The sequence below is a fragment of the Trifolium pratense genome, linkage group LG1 (assembly GCF_020283565.1).
Source record: "Trifolium pratense cultivar HEN17-A07 linkage group LG1, ARS_RC_1.1, whole genome shotgun sequence".
NCBI lineage: Eukaryota > Viridiplantae > Streptophyta > Magnoliopsida > Fabales > Fabaceae > Trifolium > Trifolium pratense.
In genome coordinates, this window is record NC_060059.1 from 4307208 (window position 1) to 4334975 (window position 27768).

At 34.3% G+C, this 27768-nt stretch overlaps 1 protein-coding gene and 2 long non-coding RNA genes across 8 annotated transcripts; 1 reads left to right on the forward strand and 2 right to left on the reverse strand.

Moving 5' to 3' along the window:
• The first annotated feature begins 5138 nt into the window (after positions 1-5138).
• LOC123882132 lies at positions 5139-5631 on the forward strand. The gene is made up of 2 exons (XR_006799691.1): positions 5139-5275; positions 5363-5631. It is a non-coding gene; the product is annotated as an uncharacterized LOC123882132 (long non-coding RNA).
• Positions 5632-7702: 2071 nt separating this feature from the next.
• LOC123882136 lies at positions 7703-8571 on the reverse strand. Its single transcript, XR_006799702.1, has 4 exons — positions 8379-8571; positions 8213-8280; positions 7987-8119; positions 7703-7899 (listed from the first exon to the last, which is right to left on the reverse strand). It is a non-coding gene; the product is annotated as an uncharacterized LOC123882136 (long non-coding RNA).
• Positions 8572-18828: 10257 nt separating this feature from the next.
• Positions 18829-27629, reverse strand: LOC123882139 (ervatamin-B-like). 6 transcript variants are annotated; one of them, XM_045930955.1, is made up of 6 exons: positions 24778-26609; positions 24568-24696; positions 23293-23406; positions 23036-23213; positions 22542-22617; positions 21171-21630 (listed from the first exon to the last, which is right to left on the reverse strand). In XM_045930955.1, the coding sequence occupies exons 1-6, from the start codon at positions 24829-24831 to the stop codon at positions 21549-21551; spliced, it is 633 nt and encodes a 210-aa protein (XP_045786911.1). In that variant the 5' UTR covers positions 24832-26609; the 3' UTR covers positions 21171-21548. The 6 variants fall into 6 exon arrangements, 2 of the variants coding, with proteins under 2 accessions (XP_045786911.1, XP_045786904.1); XM_045930948.1 differs by lacking the exon at positions 21171-21630 and having other exon boundaries at positions 21971-22617; positions 24778-26611; XR_006799709.1 differs by lacking the exons at positions 21171-21630; positions 22542-22617; positions 23036-23213; ... (1 more) ...; positions 24568-24696; positions 24778-26609 and adding exons at positions 18829-19078; positions 19577-19712; positions 20319-20339; positions 26624-27629.
• Positions 27630-27768: the final 139 nt, after the last annotated feature.

The window sequence follows — 27768 nt, forward strand, 5'->3', positions numbered from 1 at the left end:
ATTTAAAAGCCTTTTCCCTTTCTTTCGGGAGCTCATCCTTTTGGAGGTACCGGATAATGGGCGATCTCCAGTCTTCTTCTTCTATTACCATCATCACCTCTTCCCCGCTGATGCTGGGAGTTTTTATAGTCTCCTGGATAACGGTTTTGTGGCTTCCTGGTTTTTTGGTGCTCGCCAGCTTTGACAATAGATCTGCTCTCATGTTTTGTTCGCGGGGAACGTAAACTAATTCGAAAGAATCGAAATGCTTAGCTAGGTTTTGAACTCTTTCCACGTATTTGATTAACTGCGGCTCCTTCGTTTGAAACTTCCCTGATACTTGGTTGGTTACCAGCTGGGAATCACTCATGGCCCTTAACTCTTTTACCTCCATATCGCTTGCTAACTTCATTCCTGCTATCAAAGCTTCGTATTCCGCTTGGTTGTTGCTGGCTTTGAAGGCGAAACGTAGTGATTGTTCTATCATAATGCCATCTGGTCCCTCCAGTACTATTCCGGCTCCACTTCCTCGCACATTGGAGGCCCCGTCAACTGAGAGTGTCCAAGACGCCGTTTTCTCTGTTGTTGGCGAAGTAGACATTTCCAATACAAAATCAGCTAGTCTTTGTGACTTAATGGCCCCTCTACGTGAGAAGGTGATGTCAAATTCTGATAATTCAACGGACCACGCTACCATCCTTCCTGCCAAGTCTGGCTTTCGGAGGACGTTCTTGATAGGGTAATCTGTTCTAACAACTACCTGGTGGCTTTGAAAGTACTGCCTTAATTTTCTGGCTGTGACAACTACCACGAGAGATAACCTCTCTATTCTTTGATACCTTGTTTCTGCTCCCCTTAGGGTTCTACTTACAAAATATATAGGTTTTTCTTCGCCCTCTATTTCCTGAACTAGAGCTGAACTCAAAGCTCTATCCGAAACTGCGAGATATAGGTAAAGGGTGTTACCTGGTAATGGGCGTGTCAAGATGGGCGGTGATGCTAGGAACTCTTTTAGTTGTCTGAAGGCTTCTTCACATTCTGGTGTCCAGGAGAATCTCTCATTTTTTCTAAGGGATGCGAAGAAGTGGAAACCCTTTTCGCCCGCACATGATAGAAATCTGGATAGTGCCGCTATTCTGCCTGTCAAGGTTTGTACTTCTTTCACGGATGTAGGGCTCCTCATGTCTATGATGGCTTGGCATTTTTCGGGGTTAGCCTCTATTCCTCTACTGGTGAGCATAAACCCTAAGAATTTCTCGGCTTGTACTCCAAAGGAACACTTTGCTGGGTTTAGTCTCATGTTGTACTTTCTTACTGATCCCATGATGTCCAACAGATCATCATCATGGCGACTTCCCTCGGAAGTTTTTACTACCATGTCGTCGATATATACCTCTAAGTTCTTCCCTATTTGCTCGGCAAAAACCCTGTCCATCAACCTTTGGTATGTTGCTCCCGCATTCTTCAATCCAAAAGGCATGACGTTGTAAAAATAATTGCAGGTGTTCGACATAAAGGCTGTATGGCAGGCGTCTGAGGGGTTCATCTTTATTTGATTGTATCCGGAGTAGGCGTCCATGAAACTCAGCATCTTGCACCCCGAGGCGCCATCAATTAACCTGTCTATGTTGGGTAGGGGATATGGATCTTTGGGACACGCCTTGTTTAAATCTGTGAAGTCCACGCACATTCTCCACTTTCCGTTGGCCTTTTTCACCATGACGACATTTGCCAACCATGAGGGGTATTTTATTTCTTCGATGAATCCGGCTTCCTTTAGCTTCTCTACTTCTTCCGCTATAGCGACTCGTCTTTCTTCTCCCACCTTCCTTTTTCTTTGGGAGACTGGTTTTGTGCTGGGTGATATTGAAAGTTTATGTGTTATCACCCCTTCGTCAATCCCTGGCATATCTGAAGGCTTCCATGCGAATAGATCAGCGTTATCCTTCAAGATTTTGATGATTTGTCTCCTCTCCTCGCTGGGCAACGCTGTTCCCAAGCTGGTTGTCTGGTGTGGGTGATCGCCAATTTGAACCTGCTCCAGGTCTTCTATAGGGCTTACCCTTCGATCTTGAAATTCCTCCCTCGGATCCATATCTGCGCTCTCTATGATGTTTATGCCGCCTGGAATTGCGGCTTGTCTTCTTTCGAATTTTCCGCTTGCGCTGGAAGTTCGGTGTCGTATCTTTAAGCTAGACTCGTAGCATTTCTTGGCGAGAATCTGATCGCCCCTTACTGTTCCTACTCCCCCATTATCAAGGGGGTATTTTATTGCTAGGTATAGAGTGGACATGGCCGCCCCCAATGTGTTAAAGGCGGGCCTACCTATAATAATATTATAGGAGGTAAAAGGAGTTTTAACTACCAGGTATCGCACCTTGATAGTTTTGGCGTTGCTGCCTTCTCCAAACGTGGTAAGAAGGGAGGCGTAGCCCATTACATCCACTTGTTCGCCAGAGAACCCAACCAGGGTTCCTGAGTAGGGTTGCAATTGTTCTTCTGCCAATTGCATGGCCTTGAAAGCTTCCCAGTACATAATGTCCGCTGAACTTCCTGAGTCTATCAGTACTCTCTTTACATCGCAGTTCAAAATTTGGACTTGTATCACTAAAGGATCATCGTCATGAGGCGCTACCTCCAGCCCATCCTTTGCAGTGAACGCCAAATCTGGTACGTCTAATGGTTGGGGTTGTCTTACGAGGTATATTTCCGAGATGGCTCGGCGTACATACCTTTTCCTTGCTGAGCTTGATTCACCCCCGCCTGAGAATCCTCCCGCTATTGTATTCACGGAGATTCTCCCCTTGGGAGGCTCCCTATTTGGCCCAGGGGGGTCCCGTGGCTCCTGTCGGGGGACTTTTGGCACGACAACCCGCCCTTGGGCGGCATCGTCAATGAATTTACGGAGGTGTCCGCTTTTTATTAGCTCTTCGATTAAATCTCTTAAGCGGAAGCATTTTTCTGTGGAGTGACCTCTACACCTGTGGTATGCGCACCAGGCATTATCGTCAAGCCCCATGGGAATGTTACTGGTTCTCCTTGGGGGGAGGCTTGCCAAACCAGTGGCCAGAATTTCGTTTAAGACGTAAACCTTTGAGGCATTTAATGGCGTGAGGTCTTCATTGGCGGGATGGTTCCTGAATTCTCTTCTGGGCGGTTGGCGGTAGGGCTTACCGTGATGCCTTTGCCATGGGTCTCCTTGGTGGCCTCCCGCTTTTAGTCGTGGGTGTTCAGGCGCTCTGGTGGCGCAGCCCACGTATTCCTTCTCCTTAACGTCTCTTTGTCTTTTTTCGGCGTTACTTTCCTCGCCCTTTATATAACACTCCGCCCTCTTATTTACCTCTTGCATTGACGAGGCTGGCTTTTGGGCTAAGGACTCATTGAAATGTCCTGCTCTTAGCCCATTGTGGAAGGCTGCCACAAACATCTCCTGATTGGGATTTGAGACCTTGATGGTGGCTTCGCTGAATCTGGCTAGGAAACTTCGCAATGACTCGCCATGGTTTTGGCGGATGGAGAAGAGACTGGTTGATGTGACTTTCACGTGTTTCGACCCAGCGAACTGGTGGATGAATTTTTTATGAAAGTCAGCATAACTCTCAATTGAGTTCTTTGGAAGGTTCATGTACCAACGTAGGGCGACATCCTTGAAGGTGCCGGCTAGTAGTTTACACTTTAGATGCTCCGGAGCATTGATTATGGCGGTTTGTGTTCCAATTGCCATCAGGTGCTCCCTTGGATCCGTCTTTCCGTCGAAGGTAGGAAGGTGAGGAACCTTGATTGTTTCCACCACTTGGGCATCCCACAAGTGTTGTGCTAAAGGTTGTACGTCCATGACGCCCTCTCCCTCCTCCTCCTCCTCCGAAATCAATTTCGCTTTCTCTTTCTCATTAGTTCTTTCGGCTTCGATGGCCGCAATCTGAGTTTGTAAGCGCCGTATTTCTACGACGGCGGCTTGCAGGGTGTTAACGCTAGAGTTATCGTTGTTTCCATGCTCTCCAGCCATGTGAAGATGTTTGATTTTTTGTCTAGTTGCTGTGATAGGCTGGGATCAAATGATTTTACCGCAGCCCCACGGTGGGCGCCAAAATGTTCTGGTAAAAAACAAGGGGGTTTGTATTATTGATTAAATGGTGTGATTACACTCAGTTCAATCCCAACAACCCTGGGAGTTTTATAAGTCAGAATTCGATCCCTTTACAGATGAAAATATGAAACTATTTATAGACCATTAAAGCCTTCTTCTCCAAGCTAGGGTTCCTACAAATCCGGTCTTCAGCGCCTTTTCCGGTGATGCAGCGTGAAAGTAGGAATAAAACCTTGGTCTCCTTCTCTACCAAAAAAAAAAAAAAAAAAAAAACCTTGGTCTCCAAGCCATGGCAGTTTCAAGGAGTTGGTTTCTTCATTCCCAAGTTAATCGCTAAGGCAGGGAAGGAGGAAGATATTTTATTATCGTATGCAAATCCGTCTTATGGGCGTTATCCGTCATCACCTACCTCGCCAAGGCCTTATATCGCCAAATGGACGTTTAGAATTTAATTGTTTTGGGCCTGTTTCCTTTCTCATATTAATTGGGCTAGTTTGATTTTGCCTTTAAGCCCATTGCCCAGTCCAGAAACGTATGAGACCAAAATTGCAATTTAGAAGGAAAAAAAAAGACAAATTCTAAATTAGTGAATTGAATTTGTTATAGGGTATTTTTATTTATTGGTGTGTTTTTCTCTTTCTACGGTTAGATTTAAAATAATGATTAGGATTAATTGTTGAGAAAGATTGAGACAAATTGAGATCGAGAGGATCCAAATCCGAAATAATCAATGCGTTATTTATTCCTACAACCATAATTTTGTTCCCATTTATATCATGAAACGATAAAAGCGTAACAAAAACAATAATTTCCCGGTGTGATAAAATCAGTGTGCTGACAACCAATCGTTAGTTGGTTTAGTGGTGATTGACACTGAACTTGGCAGAGAGGGTCACGATTCTATCCCCCGTAACTGCGATCAGAAGGAGGTTGGAACCACATAATTCTGGATCTGATCCCCGAACCAAACTAAATTGATGGTAAAAAAAAAAACAACAATGTGCTGACAAACACAACATATCAATGCACCCAAGAGACATTTAATGATAAACTCCAATTTTAATAATTGGGGTTTCACACTATAAAGTGATCATACAATTTTTAAACTTTACACGCAAACAAAGGAAATTATGGTTAAAACTCTCATGTTTTTTCAAATTATGTTTACTTTTATTTTTATATTTACCGTTGTAATTGAAGGCTTCCCTAGTAAGATCATTTTTTTTTCTTCAAATTTTCTTTATATGTTTCGTTCCCTATCATTAACATTGGTTTTTTTCTTATTTGACATCACAGAATATAATCACTATCAAAAGTGTTATAATGACAAAGATTGCCCTGTATTTCTGTGTATACCTCCTAGAGTTCCAAAGTGCATAAGAAAGTCTTGTCGATGTGTTGACAATTGAATCCCATCCTCAAAAGTTATAAAAATACCCATTAGTGATACCATTATTGATAATAATTTTGCTTTTCCCACTTTTTGATCAAGTTCAAAAATATGTGTGTGGTAGTTATAAGAGTATACTTGTATTTGTAATTATAATGTTGGTACTTTTATTTAACCCTTCCATATTTGTTAGTTAAACCTTTAAAAGAAAGTCAGGCCAACACACAAATTGACCATTTTAACTTAATTGACGTACCATTTTAAATAAAAAGAAAATAAACATATAGTTTTATATATTTAAGATAAATACACTTGAATGAAAGGTAAACGGATAACAAGTTGCACCGCTAGTTATTTTTAATAGAAAAATTAATTCTCTTGAACACGACATCTTAAGACCAAAAAGATATTGTACTACCTATGCATGATTTTAATTTAAACGATCAAACTGAACTTTTAAAAACTAGAAAATATATTTGACTTAATTTGTTATCTTTCTTAAAAATTTATTAATCTTTCTAAAATAATCAATTTGATTTTGATTTTTTTTAGTGTGAACTAGATAATCTTTATGTATGTAGTACTAGTAGTAATGTAGTATGTACAACTACAACGATTAATCTCTTAACTCTAGTGCATTTTGGACCTGGATTACCTGCAGTTGTGTGCAATTGCAGGATGACACAGTTGAGTAACTTTGCCCAATTGTTATTTAAATAAAATAAACAAATTATAAACTAAAAAAAAATGTGGATGAGAATGGCTTAAAAGCCTTACAGCACGACCCTACAGTAAAATTCAACTGCAGGCAATCCTTTTCCATGCATTTTAACTACGGGGTTTGAGGACAAGAATCTCTCTAATTAAGTTGAACAAAATTCAACACCAATATATTTTTTCTTTTTCTTTTTTTGTCGGCAAATTTGCAGGTTGTTTTTTATTTCCTTTTAGTCTTAATAGACACTTAATTTGCATATGATGGTCTAATTATGTCTATTTTTTGACTAAAAAAGTTTTAATATTCTGTCACAAATTTGTGTGAAAAGTTGATTAATAATAATATAAAAATACACATAGTCCGTCCGAATTTTGTACGAAACAAATAAGTAATCCGTCTGAAATGCGTTTGAAAATAATTTTTGTTCCGTGTGAAATCTGTCTCAAATTCGTCTGAAATAAGTTCAATACAAAACAGATATGGTTTATGATTTTTTGTCGAAATTGCGTGCGAAATACGTCTGAAATAATTTGGGACGGAATTTCCAACGGAATATGTTAATTAGCCACGAGGCTTTTTCGGACAGGAGCCATTCCGTCTGAAATCCGTGTCAACGTGATATTCCGTCCCAAAACCGTGTGAACTGCGTCTTAGATCCGTCCGAAATTCCGTCTGAAATCGCCAGTTTTTTAGTAGTGTTAGTTACTTAACAAGCGCGCTTAAGTCACTTATTTATAAGAAACTCTTTTTAAGACATTTATTAGCAAGACTCAAATTAAAAGGTTAACATTTCAATATTGTCCCCACTATTTAACATTTCTAGATATATATGTCCCTGTTTCTACCGTCAAATTTTTGGTCACATAGTTATTTTAAAGGGTATTGTTAACATGTGCATATAGGACACATGTTAAGGTATCTTAATATAGAAATTTAACATTTAATGATACAAAAATTTAATGCTTAAAAAGTTAAAATTTAATGCTTCAACATTTAATACTTTCTATTTTTACTTCCTTAACATGTGCTTTTAGTGCACATGTTAACATTCTCCTATTTTAAATATAGGTAAATACTAACTAGTGTCCCGGTGACATTTTTTAAGACCTTAAATAATAAGTTTTTTTATATAACTAGTATGATACCCGTGCCAAGCACGGGGGCAAAATTTTAAAAATTTACTTATTTTTGTTTACAACATAAATAAAAATTATGATGAATAGAGTAACAAAAAACGCATGATAAAAAATAATGGTCGATTTTTAGAAAATCAAATAACTCATATAATTTCTTTTCGTGATATCTAAACTAATGGTCAAATTTTAGGAAATCAAACTTACGATTTATTAACACCATTAACAAAAATATATCATCAAACGGTGAATCTCATTTAAAGTAATAATGGATTTGTGCTACATGAGCTCACACATCTCATATTAAAATTTTTGTATTTTATGAGCATAAAGTACTATTAAATTAAACTTAATATATGCTTTCATTAGATATATTAGAATGACCCATAAATAAACACATTTTCTTTTGATATAAATTTTAAAAAATAAATGTTTACCTTTGACTAACAATTAAAACACGTCTACTACATGTTTGACAATAATACATATTATCATAAGGAATCACTTTGGTATTGCATACACAGGATAAATACCACCAATCGCAGTTAGGTTCCGAATGTTCTACTTTGCCCAATATAACGGACATCGACCCCTGCAATATTTAATTGTGACAACTTAGGTACAACTTCATAAATCTAAAATAAAAATAGACAAACAAATCAATATCAGTAATGGTTACCATTGCACATAAACCAAGGGTTGATAGAGTATGTCTAATTGTTTTGTACACCCACTGATCCAATACATGTGCTTTTGTAGTTTCATTTATTGCATATACCGAATGAGGCTTAGAAATTGTTCTGTCCAGCATTCTATAGATATAAAAGACATATTTTATTAAGTGAACATAAAATGCATTCCAAACTACTCCGTGTATATACTGTAAATAGGAGAAAACTATAAACCTTTGCTTCAATTCTGCAGCGGCATCAATATTTGGATTGAATAACACCCTTGTATATTGTCCGAAATTCTGAACAGTAGGTATACCGGAATTATAATTTAGTTATGTTGAATTTTGTTTAAGCATCGAAGCCTTATTAAAATTACACGGTGAGGGTTATGTGATACCTTTCCAAAAATTCATCCTTCCAAAAAGCAATACAACACATGTACTGTCGGATGCATCAGACTTTAAAAAATTAATCAGCTTGTCCACATAATGGCCACATAGAATACACTTAAATCGATAACTAAACAAAACATAAAGATTAATAAGTTACTCTCTCCATCCCAAAATATAAATAAAAATAAAAGAAAAAAAACTTGATGTATCGGGTTAAAAATTTGGAGTACTTTACATTATTTATTTATTAAACAAATAAATAAATAATTGACAAACGAAAGTCTTAGTTTTATAGACAAACGAAAGTTTATTTAATTTTATGCTAAGTATATATTATAGACAAACCTATCAAATAATCGGTATCATAGTTATCATTAAAAATCTTATGAGGTTCACTGATCATGTATATATTAGCAGGTATCAACTTGTCATCAAATTTTTTGATTTTAGTTCCAAATTGAAAATTAATTTTATAGGCATGATTGGTGGTTCTATATGATCCCACATTAGTGGCAACACTAAAGTTGCTTATGGAATACACATGACCCTCAGTGAGTTCCTTTTCATATTTGTAAATTAATGTTCTTCGAACTGTTGCATGGATCTTTTCACCCTAGAATACACACAAAAAAAAAACAAAAAGTTAGATATGATTGCTTAAAAAATTTAAAAAATAAATTGAAAATCAAGATGTGAATAAACCTTCTTATCCATCAAAACCATTTCTAAAGAATATGGCAGCACATCTCTATTCATATCTTTAACAAACCACATGCGAACAATTCTAACCAATACATTCCATGTTTCTTTGGATGGAGAAATTTCAGAAATAGAATTATATTTTGGAGGCATTTTCTTAAAAATTCAAGTAAATAAAAAACAATGAAAATAAACCCTAGACCCTAGACCCTAGACCCTAGACCCTAGACCCCAAACCCAAACCCTAAACCCTAAACCCCAAACCCAAACCCAAACCCAAACCCTAAACCCCAAACCCCAAACCCAAACCCAAACCCAAACCCAAACCCTAAACCCTAATGGGTTTGATAAGAAGCACATTGATACTTTGCTGAATGGAAATACTGGTAGAAACACAAAGCAACAGTTGTCAAATATGGTTGTTGCCTCTGCTCCTGCCTTGACATCTGATGTCGGATTAGATATGATGTGTAAGTTACAGAAGGATGCACCTCGATGCCTCAGTTGGAGGATCAATAAATGCCAAGACAGCCGAAGAGTTGAAGGAGCTGATCGAACAGATGTGTCAGAACGAGTACAACATGAACAACGAAAGAAGCTCTAAACCTGCTGGAGTGCTGCAGCTAGACAAAGAAACTGCCTACCTCAAAGAAATAGAATTGCTGAAAAGAAAACTGGAGAAGGCCTCACTAGGAGCTAAGGTAAAGAAGAATCAAGAGACTTGCGATTTTTGTCAGGAGAACCATCTGAATGGTTACTGTATTCCTGAAGGAGTCACAGAGGAGGAACATGCAAAATTCATGGGCCGCCAAAATCCTTATGTCGGCTGGAGAGATCAGAACCCTAGGTGGAACCAAAGCTCAAATCAAGGAGGAACACAACAGGCACCACAACCCAGAAAACCATCACCTTTAGAGGAAGCATTCAACCAGTTTGTGAAAGTAAGCCAGACAAACTTTGATAGTATTCAAACAACTGCGGTCAACCAATGAGCCTCTATCAAGAATCTGGAAACCCATATAGGTCAGTTGTCCAAACTCATCATGAACCTCTCGAAGGACTACGCTAGAAATACAGTTGAAACCCCGATAAAGGAAACTTGCAAAGTTGTGGGAGAACGAGCCAAACAGATAGAAGAAAAGACAAATGGAAGAAAGGAGGAAGAAGAGTTCCTCGTCTTCAAAGACTGGCTCAAGAAGATGGAGAATATCCAGGAAGAAAAATACAAATCATTTCTAAAAGGGGCAAATGATGAAATAACTCTTCAACTGAACAACAAAACAACCTTTCATTGCTACAAGGTTAAATCACGGGAGAAAGACGTAGAAGATGCGCCGGTACTGCCAAATAGAGAGTTCTTGGAAAACTTGGTCATAGAAGAAGACCCAGATGAGGACTTTGTAGAGGAAGATTCGTCTGAATATCTGTCAGATGAGGAACAGACGTGGAAGAACAACTTCAAAATATGAAGAACTATCAGACAGATACCCTTCAAGCATGCAAAGATAGAATGCAGGATTGTATCAAGGAATTGACACGTGAGATAGAGTCAAGGGAAGCTGAAGAAAAGGAGAAAGAATGTCACTTGAAAGTATTGTCACTTGAAAGGGTAAATGCAGATTTACCCTCTGTTTTGAAAAAATCGGAATTTTATCCCCCTATTTCACTAAAACGGTAATTAATCGCTCTATGTATATCCAAATTTAGTAGAGTTTGATTCTGTGGAAAGGTAATTTGATAACGGTCATTTTGGTACCAATTTGGTGAATTATTGATCAAAATTGAGTTACCAAAATTGAGGTACGAGTTTGCTTTTGAGCCTCAACTTCAAAGCTTCGCACAAAACTCAATTTTGATCAATAATTCACCAAATTGATACCAAAATAGGGGGATAAAATTCCGATTTTTTCAAAATAGGTGGGGTAAAACCGCATTTAAGCCGGTTTTTTTTCGTTTTGATTTTTTGTTTTAATTTAAATTATCTTTAATCAAAAAAACTGGACCCACGAATGTCACATCAGCATTCTGTTAAAAATTTACGGCAAAGACTAATTTTAATAACGGAAGAAAATGTAGGACTTTTTTCACCATAAAAAAATGCAGGGACCATTTTTGACTATAGAGTAAAATGTAAGGACTAAAAACATATTTAACCCAAAATAATATGAATTAGAGATTGTTTCCTAGAACGACACAATATTTAGGGTACGTTTGGATTAGATATTTTTTTAGTTTATGCAAAAAACTTATGCAATTTTTATGTATTACTGTAAGTTTTTCAAGGTAATTTATGATAAACTAATTTATAAAAATACAATTTTCACCTAGTGTGAACTTAGAGTCCATTTGACCTGACTTTTTTAGCTCTTTTTTAGAGCATATACAAACAACTTATGCAATTTTTATATATTATTATAAGTTTGTCAAGGTAGTTTACGATATATTATTATTGCGTGCTTCTGCTTGTTCAGTGATCACGCAGACCTGCCCCACCATTCATTTCCCAACAACTTACCTACAACAATTACACGGTACCTTGTTTGCAGTTGGGGGTAAGGAAACACAAGCAGAAGCACGCAATTCTACTATCACCAACAGGTGGAATGGAGAAGAAGCTAAGAGTTGAAACAGAGAAGGATTATAATTCGATAGAAGATTCCGACAACTCGAATATTGTCGCCAAACTGTTTAGTGGCTGGTGTTGAAGAAAATGTGGGTCGAATTGTTAAATGAATAAATTATGTAAAATGTACGGGTCTCTAAGCTAGTTTATAGTGAAATGTAGACACATGTCGCATCAAGTAAGGATCACACACTAGGTGCAAAACACCTGTTACGTATGCATTGGCAAGAAGAAACAAAGATGAGAAAGAGGCCAACCAACCAATAAGATCAATTTTATTCATCAACACAAATTAGGAATGATAAAGGAAGTAAGGATTTTGGGCAAAATATAGAGCAAGCATGAACGGCTTTTAATATTATAGAAGTCGTTAGGTTAGGTTATGTCATTTGTTGTGATATGAGACACAATAATAATATTACCGGCAAAAGCGGAACTACAAAAAAAAAATGCCGTATATATGCGGAATACCGATGAAATAAGCCAACAATCAGGCCCGACCAAGAGGGTGTACAAGGTGTGCCACTGAGCCGGATCTCTATTTTTTAGGGGCCTCTTAGAAAAGTATATATGGTAGTAGACCTCTAAAAAAATATAAAAATTATGAATATTTTTTTATGATATTAATTTTATTTTGTATGACTATCAGAATATAAATATTTTGGTCTCGTGAACATAGTCCAGTTGGTAAGGACATTGTATTATATATGCATGATTCAGGTTACGAACTCATGGTTTTTTAATTTATGCACCTCAATGTTGAATTTCCAACCACTAAACAACTTAGCAAAATAAAAATTTATACTTTTTTTACAAAAGAATATTTTTTATGTTAGTTACATGAATGACTATTTTTTATGTTGTTTATAATTTAAATAAAATTATATCTTTTTAAATTTTTTATATAAGAATTAATTTTTTAATATTCGAGCCGGGCCTCGAAATAGTCGGGACCGGCACTGCCAACAACATATACTACCTAAAAGACTCCCGACCACCAGACGACCATCACCTCGACCCATAACGATGCTACTAGACTCTAACTCCGAACTCGAAGCAAAAGTGAACGGCCCATTGGAATCCAAAAAGCATCTTCGTGCGTCAAAAAGTAATGCGACAACGGTAGAGTGAAAACCCTAAGCAGGTAAGTCGCTGAACTTAGTCCATCTCCAAAAAGTCAACATCAACGCAGAGAGGTCAACCATTAGAGACGCAGAAATGAATCCTGCAAATCTTAATAATAATAATAATAATAATAATAATAATAATAATAATAGAGTAAATGATATTGTTGTTTTTTTTTTGGTACATGTAAATGATATTGTTGTTATGAAGGGACGGATCCAGAAGTTTTAATAAGTGAGGTCAAAATTATTTGTAACATCTGTATATACTCTCACTGTCCTAAAATATAAGTAAAAATGAGTAAAATATAAACCTGTTATATTTGGTTCAAAATTTGGACCAAATACGTTTATTTTTTATGACCAATTTTTAACTATATTTTAAGACGAGGGAGTATATATACTCGCTCCGTCCCTAATTATAAACAAACTTTGGCCAATAGTTTAAAATTTGAATAAAATATATCATTTTCTTTCGCCCATTTATGTTTAACACTCTTTAAAACACATTATTTAAATGACAATACTGATATTATTATGTTAGACATCTTTATTCAAACTCTCCCAATTGTTCGTATAAATTTTTACCATATCCCATTTTGATTTCCCATTGTTTAAAAGAAAGTCTCTGTTAAATTTTAAAGGCGAGCCTTCAATTACATCCAGTAATTTATGATAGCACTATATGCAACCATATAAATGTAAATTACAGCAAGTGAGTGTGTGCTTGTGGGATTGTGTTTGATGATAAATGGAGACATTACAATATTTGAATTGTGGAGTCAATGGCACAAATTATGTTATTATTGGTTGGGGAAAAATCAAAGGAGTGGGGTCAGGTGACCCCAAAGCATTGTACCTAGATCCGTGCCTTATGATACATGTAGATTAATTGAGCGGAACGACAATAATGGGGTAAAAGGATAAAATAATGTAATGGGGGCGCCTTCTAACGTGAGAGACGGCTTCAAGTCTCTCACGGTGCACACTTAAATTGATGAATCTCAACCATTCAATAATGAGGATGTAAGATACATATATTGTACTTTATCATTGTTCTTGTTCTTTCTTCTCAAACCACCATCATTGTTTTTATTGTTTTAATTTTTATAAATTCAAAAGTTTTTACCAATTAAATTTATGGGAAAAATACATTAGGATTATTTATCTTATTTATTTGTAACACTTTAGTTTTTTTTATTTGTAACATTATATATTATAGAAAATGCTAACGAGTGCCTCCAGGCACTCTTTAAGACTATATATAGTAAGTTTTTTATATCATTTTTATGGAAATGCGTAAAGTCAACGCATTAGAATGTGCGGTGTTTAATTTTTTGAATAAAAAGTTATTCTAAATATAATGCTTAAAGAGTGCCCCGGGAGCACTCGTTAGCAAGACTCATATATTATTTATCTTTTTTTTTTTATCATATTTACATGTAACACTTTAGCTATTTATCTTATTTTTTCTATATACTCTCACCGTCCTTAAATATAAGAGTATGTTTAATCACTGCACGTACGCCAATGAACAACTTTGATCACTAATATCTTTAATTATCTATTATTAAAAATTAAAAAAACTTAATATTTTGAAAATAATCGTCAAGACGAATAAAACAAGATCTTACATGCTAATATTTACATCTATATATTATTAAAAAAACACGATCAAAATAAGATAAATGAATAGTACAATTTTGTCAAAACTAATCTTATAGTTAGAGATGGAGGGAGTATGTCATTTATTTTTATAACTCACTCAATATACACCTATATATGTCATTTTTTAATTAAAAAATATAAAATCTTTTTTCATCTTCTAGCCACAAAATTAACCTAAGATCCAGAAATTAAAAATCATAAAAATTCAATCAATCCATTCCTTTTTCAATCTTCTTCTGTTTCCAAAATTCAATCCAATCCTTTTTAACTTGATGGATCCTCAAGCTTTGCAGACTCTCTGCCAAACCATTTCACTTTTCCTATGATTGCTTCTTCTTATGCCCATTTGTTGTTACCCTCTATGGATTGGCTTCTAAAGTTGGCTTTTTAAGTTCTAGTTCAGCTGCTGGGTCATTGTTTGTGTCGCTGTATTGAAATCTGTGGAAGATTGATGAACATGATGTATATGGTTCATCAAAATTCTAAATTTGTTTAATTTTATTAAAAAAAATATTTTAAAAATAAATATCAGTATTTTTTAATTTAAAAAAAAATGAGAAAATGATTTATACGAGCAAATTATAAAAGATAAAGGATCTATATGAGAAAAAAGAAGATAAATTACTAAAGTGTTACGAGAAAATGACGTAAGGTTTCAAGTTCGATTCTCTTTGGTGCCAATTTGAGTAAGCTAATTTAACTTCTTAAACAAAACGTTAAAAATAAAAGATAAATGACTAAAATGTTACAAATAAATAACAGAAGGGTCATGCTAATCAGTGCCCCTCAGACACTTGTTAAGCATACCAAAAATAGAAATAAATGATAAAGTTAATATTCATAAAGTAACTTTTTACATTTCCGATGCATTGAATGCACAAGTCACGAGACACAATTTCCATATTTATATGCTTAACCAGTGTCCCGAGAGCATTGTTTAGTATTTTCCATAAAATAAAATCTCCTTGACGTATTTTGGCCTAAATTTATTCATACTAATTTACTTTCTTTTTTTATTAAGTGGTTTAGTGACTAGAAATTTTAGCTTTAAAATGGATAAGTAGATGACGGGGGTTCGAATCCCGGCCCCCAACCTATATATATAATGCAATGTCCTACCAACTGAACTAAGTTCACAAGACTTAATTTACGTTCTTCCCGTAAATAATAATACTAATTTTAAATTTCAAGAGAATTAGAAAAAGGAAAAAGTCAAGGTAAACAAAAGGAGAAAAATATCACATAGATGGTTCACTATAAGATTTGTAAACCCTCTTAATCTAATGGTATTAAACACTTGCTCATGGTGAGAGATATGAGATGATCTCTCACCCTAGGTTTGTTTCCTATATTCATATTCATTTTATGTTTTACGTGTTTGTCAATGAGACGAGCGGATAATATTTTACCACTTGTCTCATCACTTCAAATGTTCCTCATCCATGTTCATCTTTATTTCCGTGGATCTCTATCAAATTTCTATTATTTTAAGTCAAACTAGTTGTAAAACAAATAGTGAAGTTTAATTATAAAATAAATAAAAAATTAAAATATTATTGTGAGTTTCGTAATACAATCAAATCACATAGTAACAACTTCAAAATATTTCATTTCTCTTTTTGTTTCTTGTCCTCCTTTGGTTGGATTACGCATGGTAATGGGGCGGATTGGGTCGGTTTTCATCTCCCAAAATTCAAACCCGAATGCTTGACATATCCTCATTCCACGCCCCCATAACCGCAGTGAATTCTATTTTTTTTTAATTAAAAGATGTATTTCCCTAAAACGAGAATCTTAACATAACTCTAACAAACACACAATACAAATACTTTCAAATAATAAAACACAAACCAAAATATCAATACATTAAACATACAAATGACGATGTTCCAAATTACCAAACCAATATCAAAATTATCAAAACCAAATAATTTTTTTTTTTATAAATTAAGAGCATCTAGATATCAAGGTACGAATAGACACCCCAACTTTGTTGGCACCCTTATCCTTCCTGTCCTCCACCTATAGCTCATATTATTATTAAAACAATAATAAAAAATATATACATAAACTGGGGGACATAGACCTAACCCAGTGCGTCCACACGAAAGCGCGTAGGACAAATATCTTATACCAACTTCTAGTTAATCCTAAAAGACAAACTAAAAGTCCTAGAAAAGTGAGACGAATGAACCGGTCGTCAAAACCAAATAAAATAGTACCATTACAAACCAATATTCCAAAATACCATCAAAATTCAAAACAACTACATAACCAAGAATATTCTGCTTAATTGTATTAACAAACTAAAAATATTTTCAAACTAGAAAATATATAAATAGAAGAAAAATCTTACATTCATCTTAAATAAATAGGGGTAATATAGTAATTTTATATAAACGGGACGGGTTCGGAGTGAGTACTTATATCCTGATTACCCTCCCCGCTCCCATGTTTTGAAATTGGGGAAAACCCAAACCCATTCAACCCGGATTTTGCCCATCAAACTCTGGGTGGGTACCACAGGTACGGGTTCTGTTGTCATGCCTAGGTCGAATGTCTCAAACAACATTATATACTAATCAAAATATAAGGTGAAAATAAATATGTAAAATATGATAACAAATAGAGCTGCATATAAATGAACTTCAAAATTTAAAATAGCTATTCTAAATTTTATCGTTAAATAAACGATTAAAAGTTTAATCACAAATTCATTAAAATTTTGTTCAATTTTCTTGAAGCATATAGGGGTTACAAACATATACATATAGGAGCTATCATTTTTCTTAAGAAAGGATACGACTAATATGAAAATAGAAACCTTTTTTATCCTCTTCTCCTAATTCACATGATATATACACACACACGTTAAGGATTAAAGAAAATAAGATAGAAAGTTGGAAAATATCAGCGTTGATATAACACTTTAAGTGAGAGCATGATCTTATGATGAGAGATGAGACTGAGGGTTAAATGAGAACCACTAGAATGAATTAAATGGCTATGATTAATTTACTCATTAACAATCACACCACATGCTATACATTCTCGCTCCCTGTCATCGCAATTCCGGCACACGTATCTTGTTCACAGGACTTTTCGTTCTCCTATAGCCTTTCAAGATTCAATGGAGTATGGACACACAACACAACTATGTTTCAAATTCACAAATTAATAATTAAAAAAACATCTTTTATCTCCAATTATTGAAACTATGAAATTTCCCTTAATTTTGTACTGTTGGTTTCATCTGAACATTAAATTGCTTCGAGTGATTGATTGCTTTAAAAAAAACCCATCAAATTGCTTCAATATAATTTTACCCCTTTTATCCTTGTACCCCAATTGCAAAATCCCTAATTATGTTCAAAATAAAATTTTGGATTTTGGTCTGAGAAATCAAAACCAAACTTCATTTTACTTGTGAAAATGGAGGAATGGTAATTTGTTTGAGTCTGAGATATCAACAACCGTGAAGTGTCAAGAAGCGGTGGATTGAGATGTTTGGAACCAGAGATGGGAAGACACGAAGAAGATAATATGCTATCAACTGTAGAGAGTGCACATGATTCTATAATAACTTAAATTTATCATAGCCATTTAATTCAATCCAATAGTTCTCATTCAACCCTCTCATATCTCATTATAAGACCATGCTCTCAGGTGTAAATTGAGGATTCATAGCTATATATATATATATATATATATATATATATATATATATATATATAGTTAGGATTCGTTGACACAGGTGTAAATTGAGGATTCATCAGATTGTTTAATATTTGAGAGTTTAATTACCCTGAAATCATTTCCCAAGAACTTTAATCCTCTATAATTCTCTTGTTATATTGACAAAAAAATTGAAATACGCAATTAGGTTTTCTTCCTCAATTCCCTCGTAGATGTTCTCAAATATCACCTCCAAATACCAGCAACCATGAACGAATTTCCATTACCATGCCTTCAACTCTATGTTCTGCAATTACATGGTTCCTATTTTATTTCATTAGATTCTCACACAACGAATTTTCGACAAGTTATTTTTGATTCCTGTATTTTCATCATTCTTATCTTTGAATAAGTAGAATTCATAGAATTCCTGTACAAATAGAGACCCTCCTAAAGGGGTATTCAAAAACTTGGATTCTGGTATTTTCATCGTTCTTATCTATGTACCAAAAAAAAATATTTAAATCAAGGAGTTGATTTTCCCTACTAATGTGTTAATTTAAGTCACGAAGAGGGGTATTCAAAAACTTTTACCCTGATTTAAGCGAGACAGGACCTGACCGTTTGCACAAACTATATTGGGACTATAACGTGCTTGTGAGAGCATATATAATAAGCTAGAAATCTATAACCATTTATCTGCTAACAATAATTTTTCAATACAAGATAAGAGATAGGATATGATTAAAAATAATGAAAATATAATTTCTTATTTTCATTACTCTGAAGCCTTGCGTCAAAAAGAATTACACTTTAGCCAACAAGTTCTTGTTTGTGCTAAAACAAAACTAAGAGCCTCTCACATGAAACCCATCAAAAACTGCTACGCATTAATGTCACCTCTCAGTTTGATTTCCTGCAAGTAACTAAATCCAATTAATTCAAGACACAATAGATCATTCAATATTATTAAAACATTCAAACCATTACACTTACACAACTATCAAAACATCAATCACAAATTCAGAACAAACAGATCAAACAAATTCCAAATACTAAAATCAAAGCACACAACTATCAAAACATCAATCACAATTCACAACAAACAGATCAAGCAAATTCCAAATACTAAAATCAAAGCCCAAATCAAAAAAGATCTCAAATTTCAATCATAAGGCTACCATAATAACCTTCAAACTAAAAAAATCATCAAAAGACAACAAAGCCCTAACAAAAACCAAAGCTTTGTCAATCAAACCTTTATCTAAAACACAAAATGAAAAAACTCAAACTTTTCCAACACCCAGATACCAATAAGTTCAAATAATCATCAATAAGCACTTAAACATCTTATTTATAAAGAAAAATAAAATAGTGCAAGAAAGGTTCCTTTAAAGTGAAAACACATTGTTACCAGATTGGGTCTTCTATACAAAAAGCTAATCTTCAAGGTTTCCAGTGGATTCATTGGATGGCAAAGGTTGACCAGTAAACAAAGCAATGTCTCTGGGAATTTTAGCAGCTTCTGGAAGAGAGGCAGATACACCTGCCTGCAACATAAGCAACAGTAAACCCAGATCATTATTAAAATTCACGTGCACACATATCAAACAAAATGCATATTTTGCCATCGGCAAATGAGGAAAATCTAAGCCATTTTCGATTAATGGATCTTGATTTCCCCTTTCGATTCAACAAAATTAATTTAGTTGAATCCTTTGATTTTGGTTGCGATTTTCGATTATGCGATCTTGATTTCCCCTTTCGATTGAACAAAATTAATTTAGTTGAATCCTTTGATTTTGGTTGCGATTTTTCAATCTTACTATTGCATCATAAGGACTAACTCCCTGTTTGTGTAATATTGCCCCTTTTTTAATTGACTATGGTACCAAAACAGTTCTTATAGTGGCATCTACTGATAAGGGAAAATAAATAGTAAGGTCATTAATACAAATACTAATAATGGCATCTACTGATAAGGGAAAATAAATACTAATATATAAATTAAGAAAACACATTCTATTTTATTGATTAAGCAATAGCTCTCAAAAAATTTTAGATTTCATCTTCCTAACATCATGGAGTTATAAAGGTTTCACTCTATTTTGTGTGTGACATTTACTGTGCTTTTATTGCATATATTTGCTTTTTACGTTTACTTTGCTTTCATCTTCCTAAATGTATGCTTGATTAAATTCTTTGGTGACCTTTTAAATCCAGGGGGAAGAAGTATGATCTTCTCTGCTCCGTTCAGCACAGGCCGAGTGCCTCAGCGCACCACATACGGTGGGATTAACTGTAAACGTCATTACAGCCACATCCCATACAATCAGGTATTTCATCATTTTGATTCAATTTTCAAATAAAATGCATTTTCCTGAACTAATTTGATGATCTATTTTCCTATTTTAGTATGCTGGAGTTTTTTTTGGGATTGCAGTAGCTTGTGTGACTCTATTTCGCATCATACGTTGTCGAGTAGTCAAATATGAATGCGAAGATGATTCTCTTAGCCCCGAAAAATTGAGGGCAGAAGTCGACTGGCGAAGAGAAGGGTGCATGTCAGCCATTGATGACCAGGGCTCTACTAGTAAGAAACTACAAAAAAAACCTCTTTTTGATGTCCCAAAATATAAGCAAAAGACAACCTTAGTCATATTTCATTATTTTATTTCCCAGTAAACTCTTAGTTCCCAATTTTTTAATAAATTCACACATGAGCACTTTTTTATATTCCAAGCCATGCGGTTAATCCACTACTATACGGAGCTGACACGATTTTTAATTGTACCACCAGTAGTTAGCTTCTTTCAAAATATCTTTTAACTTACTGCTGATTTTTTCTATTAACTAGGAGTAGCATTTATTAAGACAGTTTGTTTTGGGTTTCATTATAAGAAGGGAACTTTAGGAAACTCAATTGTTTGTTTTGATAAAATTTAGAGTTTGATAAGCGTGAAATTTCTTTTTTTTTCTCCTATTCTTTATTTAATTATTCCTTTTAATAGAGGCTTGTTGGGCACATGTTGCCACTTCTGCCGTGGAATCTATTGTAAAAATAGAGACGGATGTGCTGAAGAAACTATCGTCGCAGGAGTTGATTGATTGTGATCCTAAAAACAAGGGTTGTCAAGAGGGGTGGGTTGAAAATGCATTCGACTACATTCAAAGGGAAGGGGTATGTATGGAAAAAGATTACCCTTATTCACCTTTTAACACTCCTTTTATTCGAATGCCATGCCGTGTAAAGAAAGATTATGTTAAGACCTTTATAGGGGGATACGAAAGTATCCCCTATGAAGAGGATTTCGGTGCAGAAGAGAGATTGAAGCTTGTTGTACGTCGCCAGCCAGTGGCAGTGGCTGTATTGGTTGGAAAGGCTTTTAAGAATTACAAAGCGTCCGACGGGATTTTCCAAATAAATGTGGATTTTGATCATGGGGAATTGCACTCATTGTTGATCGTTGGTTTTGGCCAACTCAAAGAAAAACAGTATTGGTTAGTGAGAAATTCATATGGTGTTTCCTGGGGTTACAAGGGGTATGGGTTAATCGAACGCAACTGTGGATTACCCGAGGGGCGATGTGGCATTGCGTACCGTCCTTTTTATCCTATTTTCAAGGTATGACAATATTTTTAAGCAATTTCTGATGCTTTATCAAATAAATATCAGCTTTTGAAAATTAATACCATAAATTAATACTATTAGCAAACTGATAGTATTAAATACCATAAATTAATAGACAGTTTGCTAATAGTATTAATTTATGGTATTAATTTTCAAAAGCTGATATTTATTTGATAAAGCATCAGAAATTGCTTAAAAATATTGTCATACCTTGAAAATAGGATAAAAAGGACGGTACGCAATGCCACATCGCCCCTCGGGTAATCCACAGTTGCGTTCGATTAACCCATACCCCTTGTAACCCCAGGAAACACCATATGAATTTCTCACTAACCAATACTGTTTTTCTTTGAGTTGGCCAAAACCAACGATCAACAATGAGTGCAATTCCCCATGATCAAAATCCACATTTATTTGGAAAATCCCGTCGGACGCTTTGTAATTCTTAAAAGCCTTTCCAACCAATACAGCCACTGCCACTGGCTGGCGACGTACAACAAGCTTCAATCTCTCTTCTGCACCGAAATCCTCTTCATAGGGGATACTTTCGTATCCCCCTATAAAGGTCTTAACATAATCTTTCTTTACACGGCATGGCATTCGAATAAAAGGAGTGTTAAAAGGTGAATAAGGGTAATCTTTTTCCATACATACCCCTTCCCTTTGAATGTAGTCGAATGCATTTTCAACCCACCCCTCTTGACAACCCTTGTTTTTAGGATCACAATCAATCAACTCCTGCGACGATAGTTTCTTCAGCACATCCGTCTCTATTTTTACAATAGATTCCACGGCAGAAGTGGCAACATGTGCCCAACAAGCCTCTATTAAAAGGAATAATTAAATAAAGAATAGGAGAAAAAAAAAGAAATTTCACGCTTATCAAACTCTAAATTTTATCAAAACAAACAATTGAGTTTCCTAAAGTACCCTTCTTATAATGAAACCCAAAACAAACTGTCTTAATAAATGCTACTCCTAGTTAATAGAAAAAATCAGCAGTAAGTTAAAAGATATTTTGAAAGAAGCTAACTACTGGTGGTACAATTAAAAATCGTGTCAGCTCCGTATAGTAGTGGATTAACCGCATGGCTTGGAATATAAAAAAGTGCTCATGTGTGAATTTATTAAAAAATTGGGAACTAAGAGTTTACTGGGAAATAAAATAATGAAATATGACTAAGGTTGTCTTTTGCTTATATTTTGGGACATCAAAAAGAGGTTTTTTTTGTAGTTTCTTACTAGTAGAGCCCTGGTCATCAATGGCTGACATGCACCCTTCTCTTCGCCAGTCGACTTCTGCCCTCAATTTTTCGGGGCTAAGAGAATCATCTTCGCATTCATATTTGACTACTCGACAACGTATGATGCGAAATAGAGTCACACAAGCTACCGCAATCCCAAAAAAAACTCCAGCATACTAAAATAGGAAAATAGATCATCAAATTAGTTCAGGAAAATGCATTTTATTTGAAAATTGAATCAAAATGATGAAATACCTGATTGTATGGGATGTGGCTGTAATGACGTTTACAGTTAATCCCACCGTATGTGGTGCGCTGAGGCACTCGGCCTGTGCTGAACGGAGCAGAGAAGATCATACTTCTTCCCCCCTGGATTTAAAAGGTCACCAAAGAATTTAATCAAGCATACATTTAGGAAGATGAAAGCAAAGTAAACGTAAAAAGCAAATATATGCAATAAAAGCACAGTAAATGTCACACACAAAATAGAGTGAAACCTTTATAACTCCATGATGTTAGGAAGATGAAATCTAAAAATTTTTGAGAGCTATTGCTTAATCAATAAAATAGAATGTGTTTTCTTAATTTATATATTAGTATTTATTTTCCCTTATCAGTAGATGCCATTATTAGTATTTGTATTAATGACCTTACTATTTATTTTCCCTTATCAGTAGATGCCACTATAAGAACTGTTTTGGTACCATAGTCAATTAAAAAAGGGGCAATATTACACAAACAGGGAGTTAGTCCTTATGATGCAATAGTAAGATTGAAAAATCGCAACCAAAATCAAAGGATTCAACTAAATTAATTTTGTTCAATCGAAAGGGGAAATCAAGATCGCATAATCGAAAATCGCAACCAAAATCAAAGGATTCAACTAAATTAATTTTGTTGAATCGAAAGGGGAAATCAAGATCCATTAATCGAAAATCGCAACCAAAATCAAAGGATTCAACTAAATTAATTTTGTTCAATCGAAAGGGGAAATCAAGATCGCATAATCGAAAATCGCAACCAAAATTGATGGACTCAACTCATAATAGTGTGTGTGTGTGTGTGTGAGTGTAAAGTAATCTATATGAGATCGGGATTTTGCTGCGATTTTGCTCTGATTTAGGATCCAGATCCTTTAGGGTTCGCAAAATCCATGGATTTCACGATTTCATATAGATCAAAAATCAAGATCAAAAAGGGAAATCAATATCGCATAATCGAAAATCAAGATCAAAAATCAAGATCGCATAATCGAAAGGGGAAATCAAGATCGCAACCAAAATTGATGGACTCAACTCATAATAGTAAGTGTGTGTGTGAGTGTGTGTAAAGTAATCTATATGAGATCGGGATTTTGCTGCGATTTTGCTCTGATTTAGGATCCCGATCCTTTAGGGTTCGCGAAATCCATGGATTTCACGATTTTGGTCCCGATTCTAACAACAATGGTAATAACGGATAACCATAATAATTCAATTTCATGCTGAATATGAAGAAGTATTTAGAGAAAGAAAAGCAAGAGAAATCAACCTGCTTGAGGTCGTGTGGGATGTCATTGCCATGAGCAATATCTCTAATTCGAGTCGGAGGAATAGATGCAGTGAATACTGGCTTGAAAGATAGCAAACATGGATGTATCTTACGACAAACTGGAAATTCCTGTACAGAGATGAAAATACGGTCAAACTAACAGTCGAAGAAAATGAATAAGGTGAAACTAACCGTCGAAGAAACGCTTACTGAATCAGCATAGAATCGCTTAGATACTCCTGCTAAGCAACAACGCCAAGCCATGGAGGAAATCGAGAGAGATAGGTATGGAGGGTTTGATTTGCGATTAGAGAGAAAGATAAACGTAGGGTTCAATTTGCGATTCAATTGAGAGAGAAAGATAAACGTAGGGTTCAATTTGCGATTCAATTGGGCCGAATATATCAAATTCTATAATGGGCTAGAGTTCAAAGTATTACTCCTTAAGCACAGTCAATTACTCCTTCCAACCATTTCACTTTTTACATTCATTTTAATGTAATATAGAGCCTTTTTGTTTTTAGCTTTTAAGAAAATGAATTTTTTCTTTGTATTTTATAAAATACATTTTCTAAATTAAAATACTAATCTTGACATCTTATAAATTAAAGATCAAAACATAGTAAAAAAATATAGACTATATACATTACTTTTTTTTTTGTGACACTCCTATTACTTGTTGAATGAATCTAAAAGGTTAAATTTTACTTATATATAGAACCAAAAGGAGAGTACAATTGAGGCACAAAAATTGGGAAAAGCTATATTGAGACCTCTAAATTAGAATAAGCTTAGTACTCTATCATTCTCTTATTTGTTGAAGATTTTATTGTGTTTGCCAGTTAATATTTAAAAGTCCATTTTTATTTATGTTAAGAAATTAAAATAGAACACTTAGTCTATTTCTACAAAGACTAATAGGCATGTCTTAAAAAGTCTAATAGGCCAATACAATTTTGAACGCCCTTGATAGCAACTAGTATCTCAAACTTAGTCTAACAATTTTGTAAAATGTACAGATGAACAATCAAATCATATCATATTCATATTATATATAATAGCAACTAGTATCTCAAACACACATAGATGTGTGTATATATATAATAATGTGTCTAATATACTTTTATATGATACTGACCTATTTGAATTAATAGACATTTTATACAGGATATTGTCGCATTTATTTTCACCCCCTAATAATAATAATAATAATAATAATAATAATTTAAACAATCCTATAAATCTATAATATATTAGCACTCCGGTACACGTGTTATATGGATATGTACCGGTACAAGGCTTAGGTAGACGATTGTGATTGGTTCACAAATAGTATTTAATATAAGAAACTTAACAAATATTATTTGTAAAGCAATCAGAATAATTCACCTTAGCAAATATACCGATACATATCCCGAATTCACCAAAGGGTTAAGCAATTAGACATGAAATAAATAAACTAAAAAATAAATAAAAAATAGTACTAATAATAGTCTATCTCTACAAATACTAATAGGCATGTCTTAAAAAGTCTAATAGAACCAATCAAATTTTGAAAGCCCTTAACATCCATTATTTTCATCTAATTGTAAAATGTACAGATGAACAATCATATCCATATTCATATTATATATAATAGCAACTAGTATCTCAAACTTAATCTAACAATTTTGTGAGCGCCCACAAACACACATAGATGTGTGTGTGTATATATAATAATAATGTGTCTAATACACTTTTATATAATACTGACCTATTTAAATTTATCGACATTTTATACAGGATATTGTCGCATTTATTTTCACCCCCTAATAGCACCCAGGTCCACATATTATACGGATATGTACCAGTACACGTTTAGGTAGACGATTGTGACGGTTCACAAAATTTAACAAATATTATTTGTAAACCAATCAGAATAATCCATCTTAGCAAATATACTTATACATATCCACATAATATATGTAAACCGAAGAATTCACGAAAGCATTAAGCAATTAGAAGATATGAAATAAATAAATAAAAAATAATAAAAAATAATAACAATAATACTTACCTGAGTGGAGGCAAGAGAGTTGTGTTTTGCATAGTAATATGACTAATATTTCTGAAAAATTGAATCAAATCCTATTCATTGATATCTGGAGCAGTTTGACACAACGAATAAGATTTGATTCAATTTTAAAAGACAGAATTATCGTGATGAGCCACACCATAAGTAGATCCACTGATGAAACACAGAAAATTTAAACACAAAAATAGAAAAAGCAGACTCAGATCTAATATAAGCAAAAACATGCTTGTATTTTATGTTGAGGCAGAACAGATAAATCCGATTTGGTGATTGATTTCGTAAGAGAGAGAAAGAGAGAGGAGCGGCGAAGACAGTACATACATACACACACAATGCACTTTGTAATTTGACTTTTACTTTTAGGTTTGTTACAGATACAAGTTTTGTTGTTAGCCAACGGGCCGGTCGGGCCAAAACACCACCCGGCCCAAATCTAGAAAAAAAAATGTTGATTAAAAAAAAAATTCATGAAAATATATTTTAGATTTTTTTTTTTGGTTATATATATAAAATAATGATTTGAACCCACCATTATTTTTTTAACCATCAATTTAATCTGATTCGAAAGTGAATTAGGTGGTTACTGCCCCTTCTTCCTGCTAAAGATCGATTAACCCACAACCTTTTAATCCCAGAAGAAACACACAAACAACAACCATCTCATATTTCTAACACAAATACAAAAACCAACAAAAATTAAAAACTTAAATCAATTGTGGAAAACTGAGAAAAAAATCCAAAAAATATATTTTAGATTCAAAATACGAAATAAAAACACAAACAACATCTCATATATGAAACACAAATACAACAACCAACAAACATCAATTGTGGAAAATTGAGATTTGAGTGCTAAGAAGAAAAAAATCCAAAAAACATATTTCAGGTTCAAAATACGAAATATAAAAACACAAACAACAACCATTAACACAAATACAAGAACCAACCAAATTAAAAACTAATCAATTGTTCAAAATACGAAATAAAAACACAAACAACAACCATCTCATCTCATATACATATATATATATATATATATATATATTGAATTCAGAATTGATAGGAATTGAGAGAGAGAGAGAGAGAGAGAGAGAGAGAGAGAGAGAGAGAGAGAATTGAGAAGAAGA

Bases quoted from the DNA above. Each gene is read 5' to 3' on its own strand.
- LOC123882139 (XM_045930948.1), bottom strand. From the start codon at position 24,831: ATGGCTTGGCGTTGTTGCTTAGCAGGAGTATCTAAGCGATTCTATGCT. The intron at 24,697-24,777 runs GTAAGCGTTTCT...ATCTCTGTACAG, and splicing joins AGCGATTCTATGCTGATTCA to GAATTTCCAGTTTGTCGTAA. The intron at 22,618-23,035 runs GTAAGAAACTAC...TCCTTTTAATAG, and splicing joins TGATGACCAGGGCTCTACTA to AGGCTTGTTGGGCACATGTT.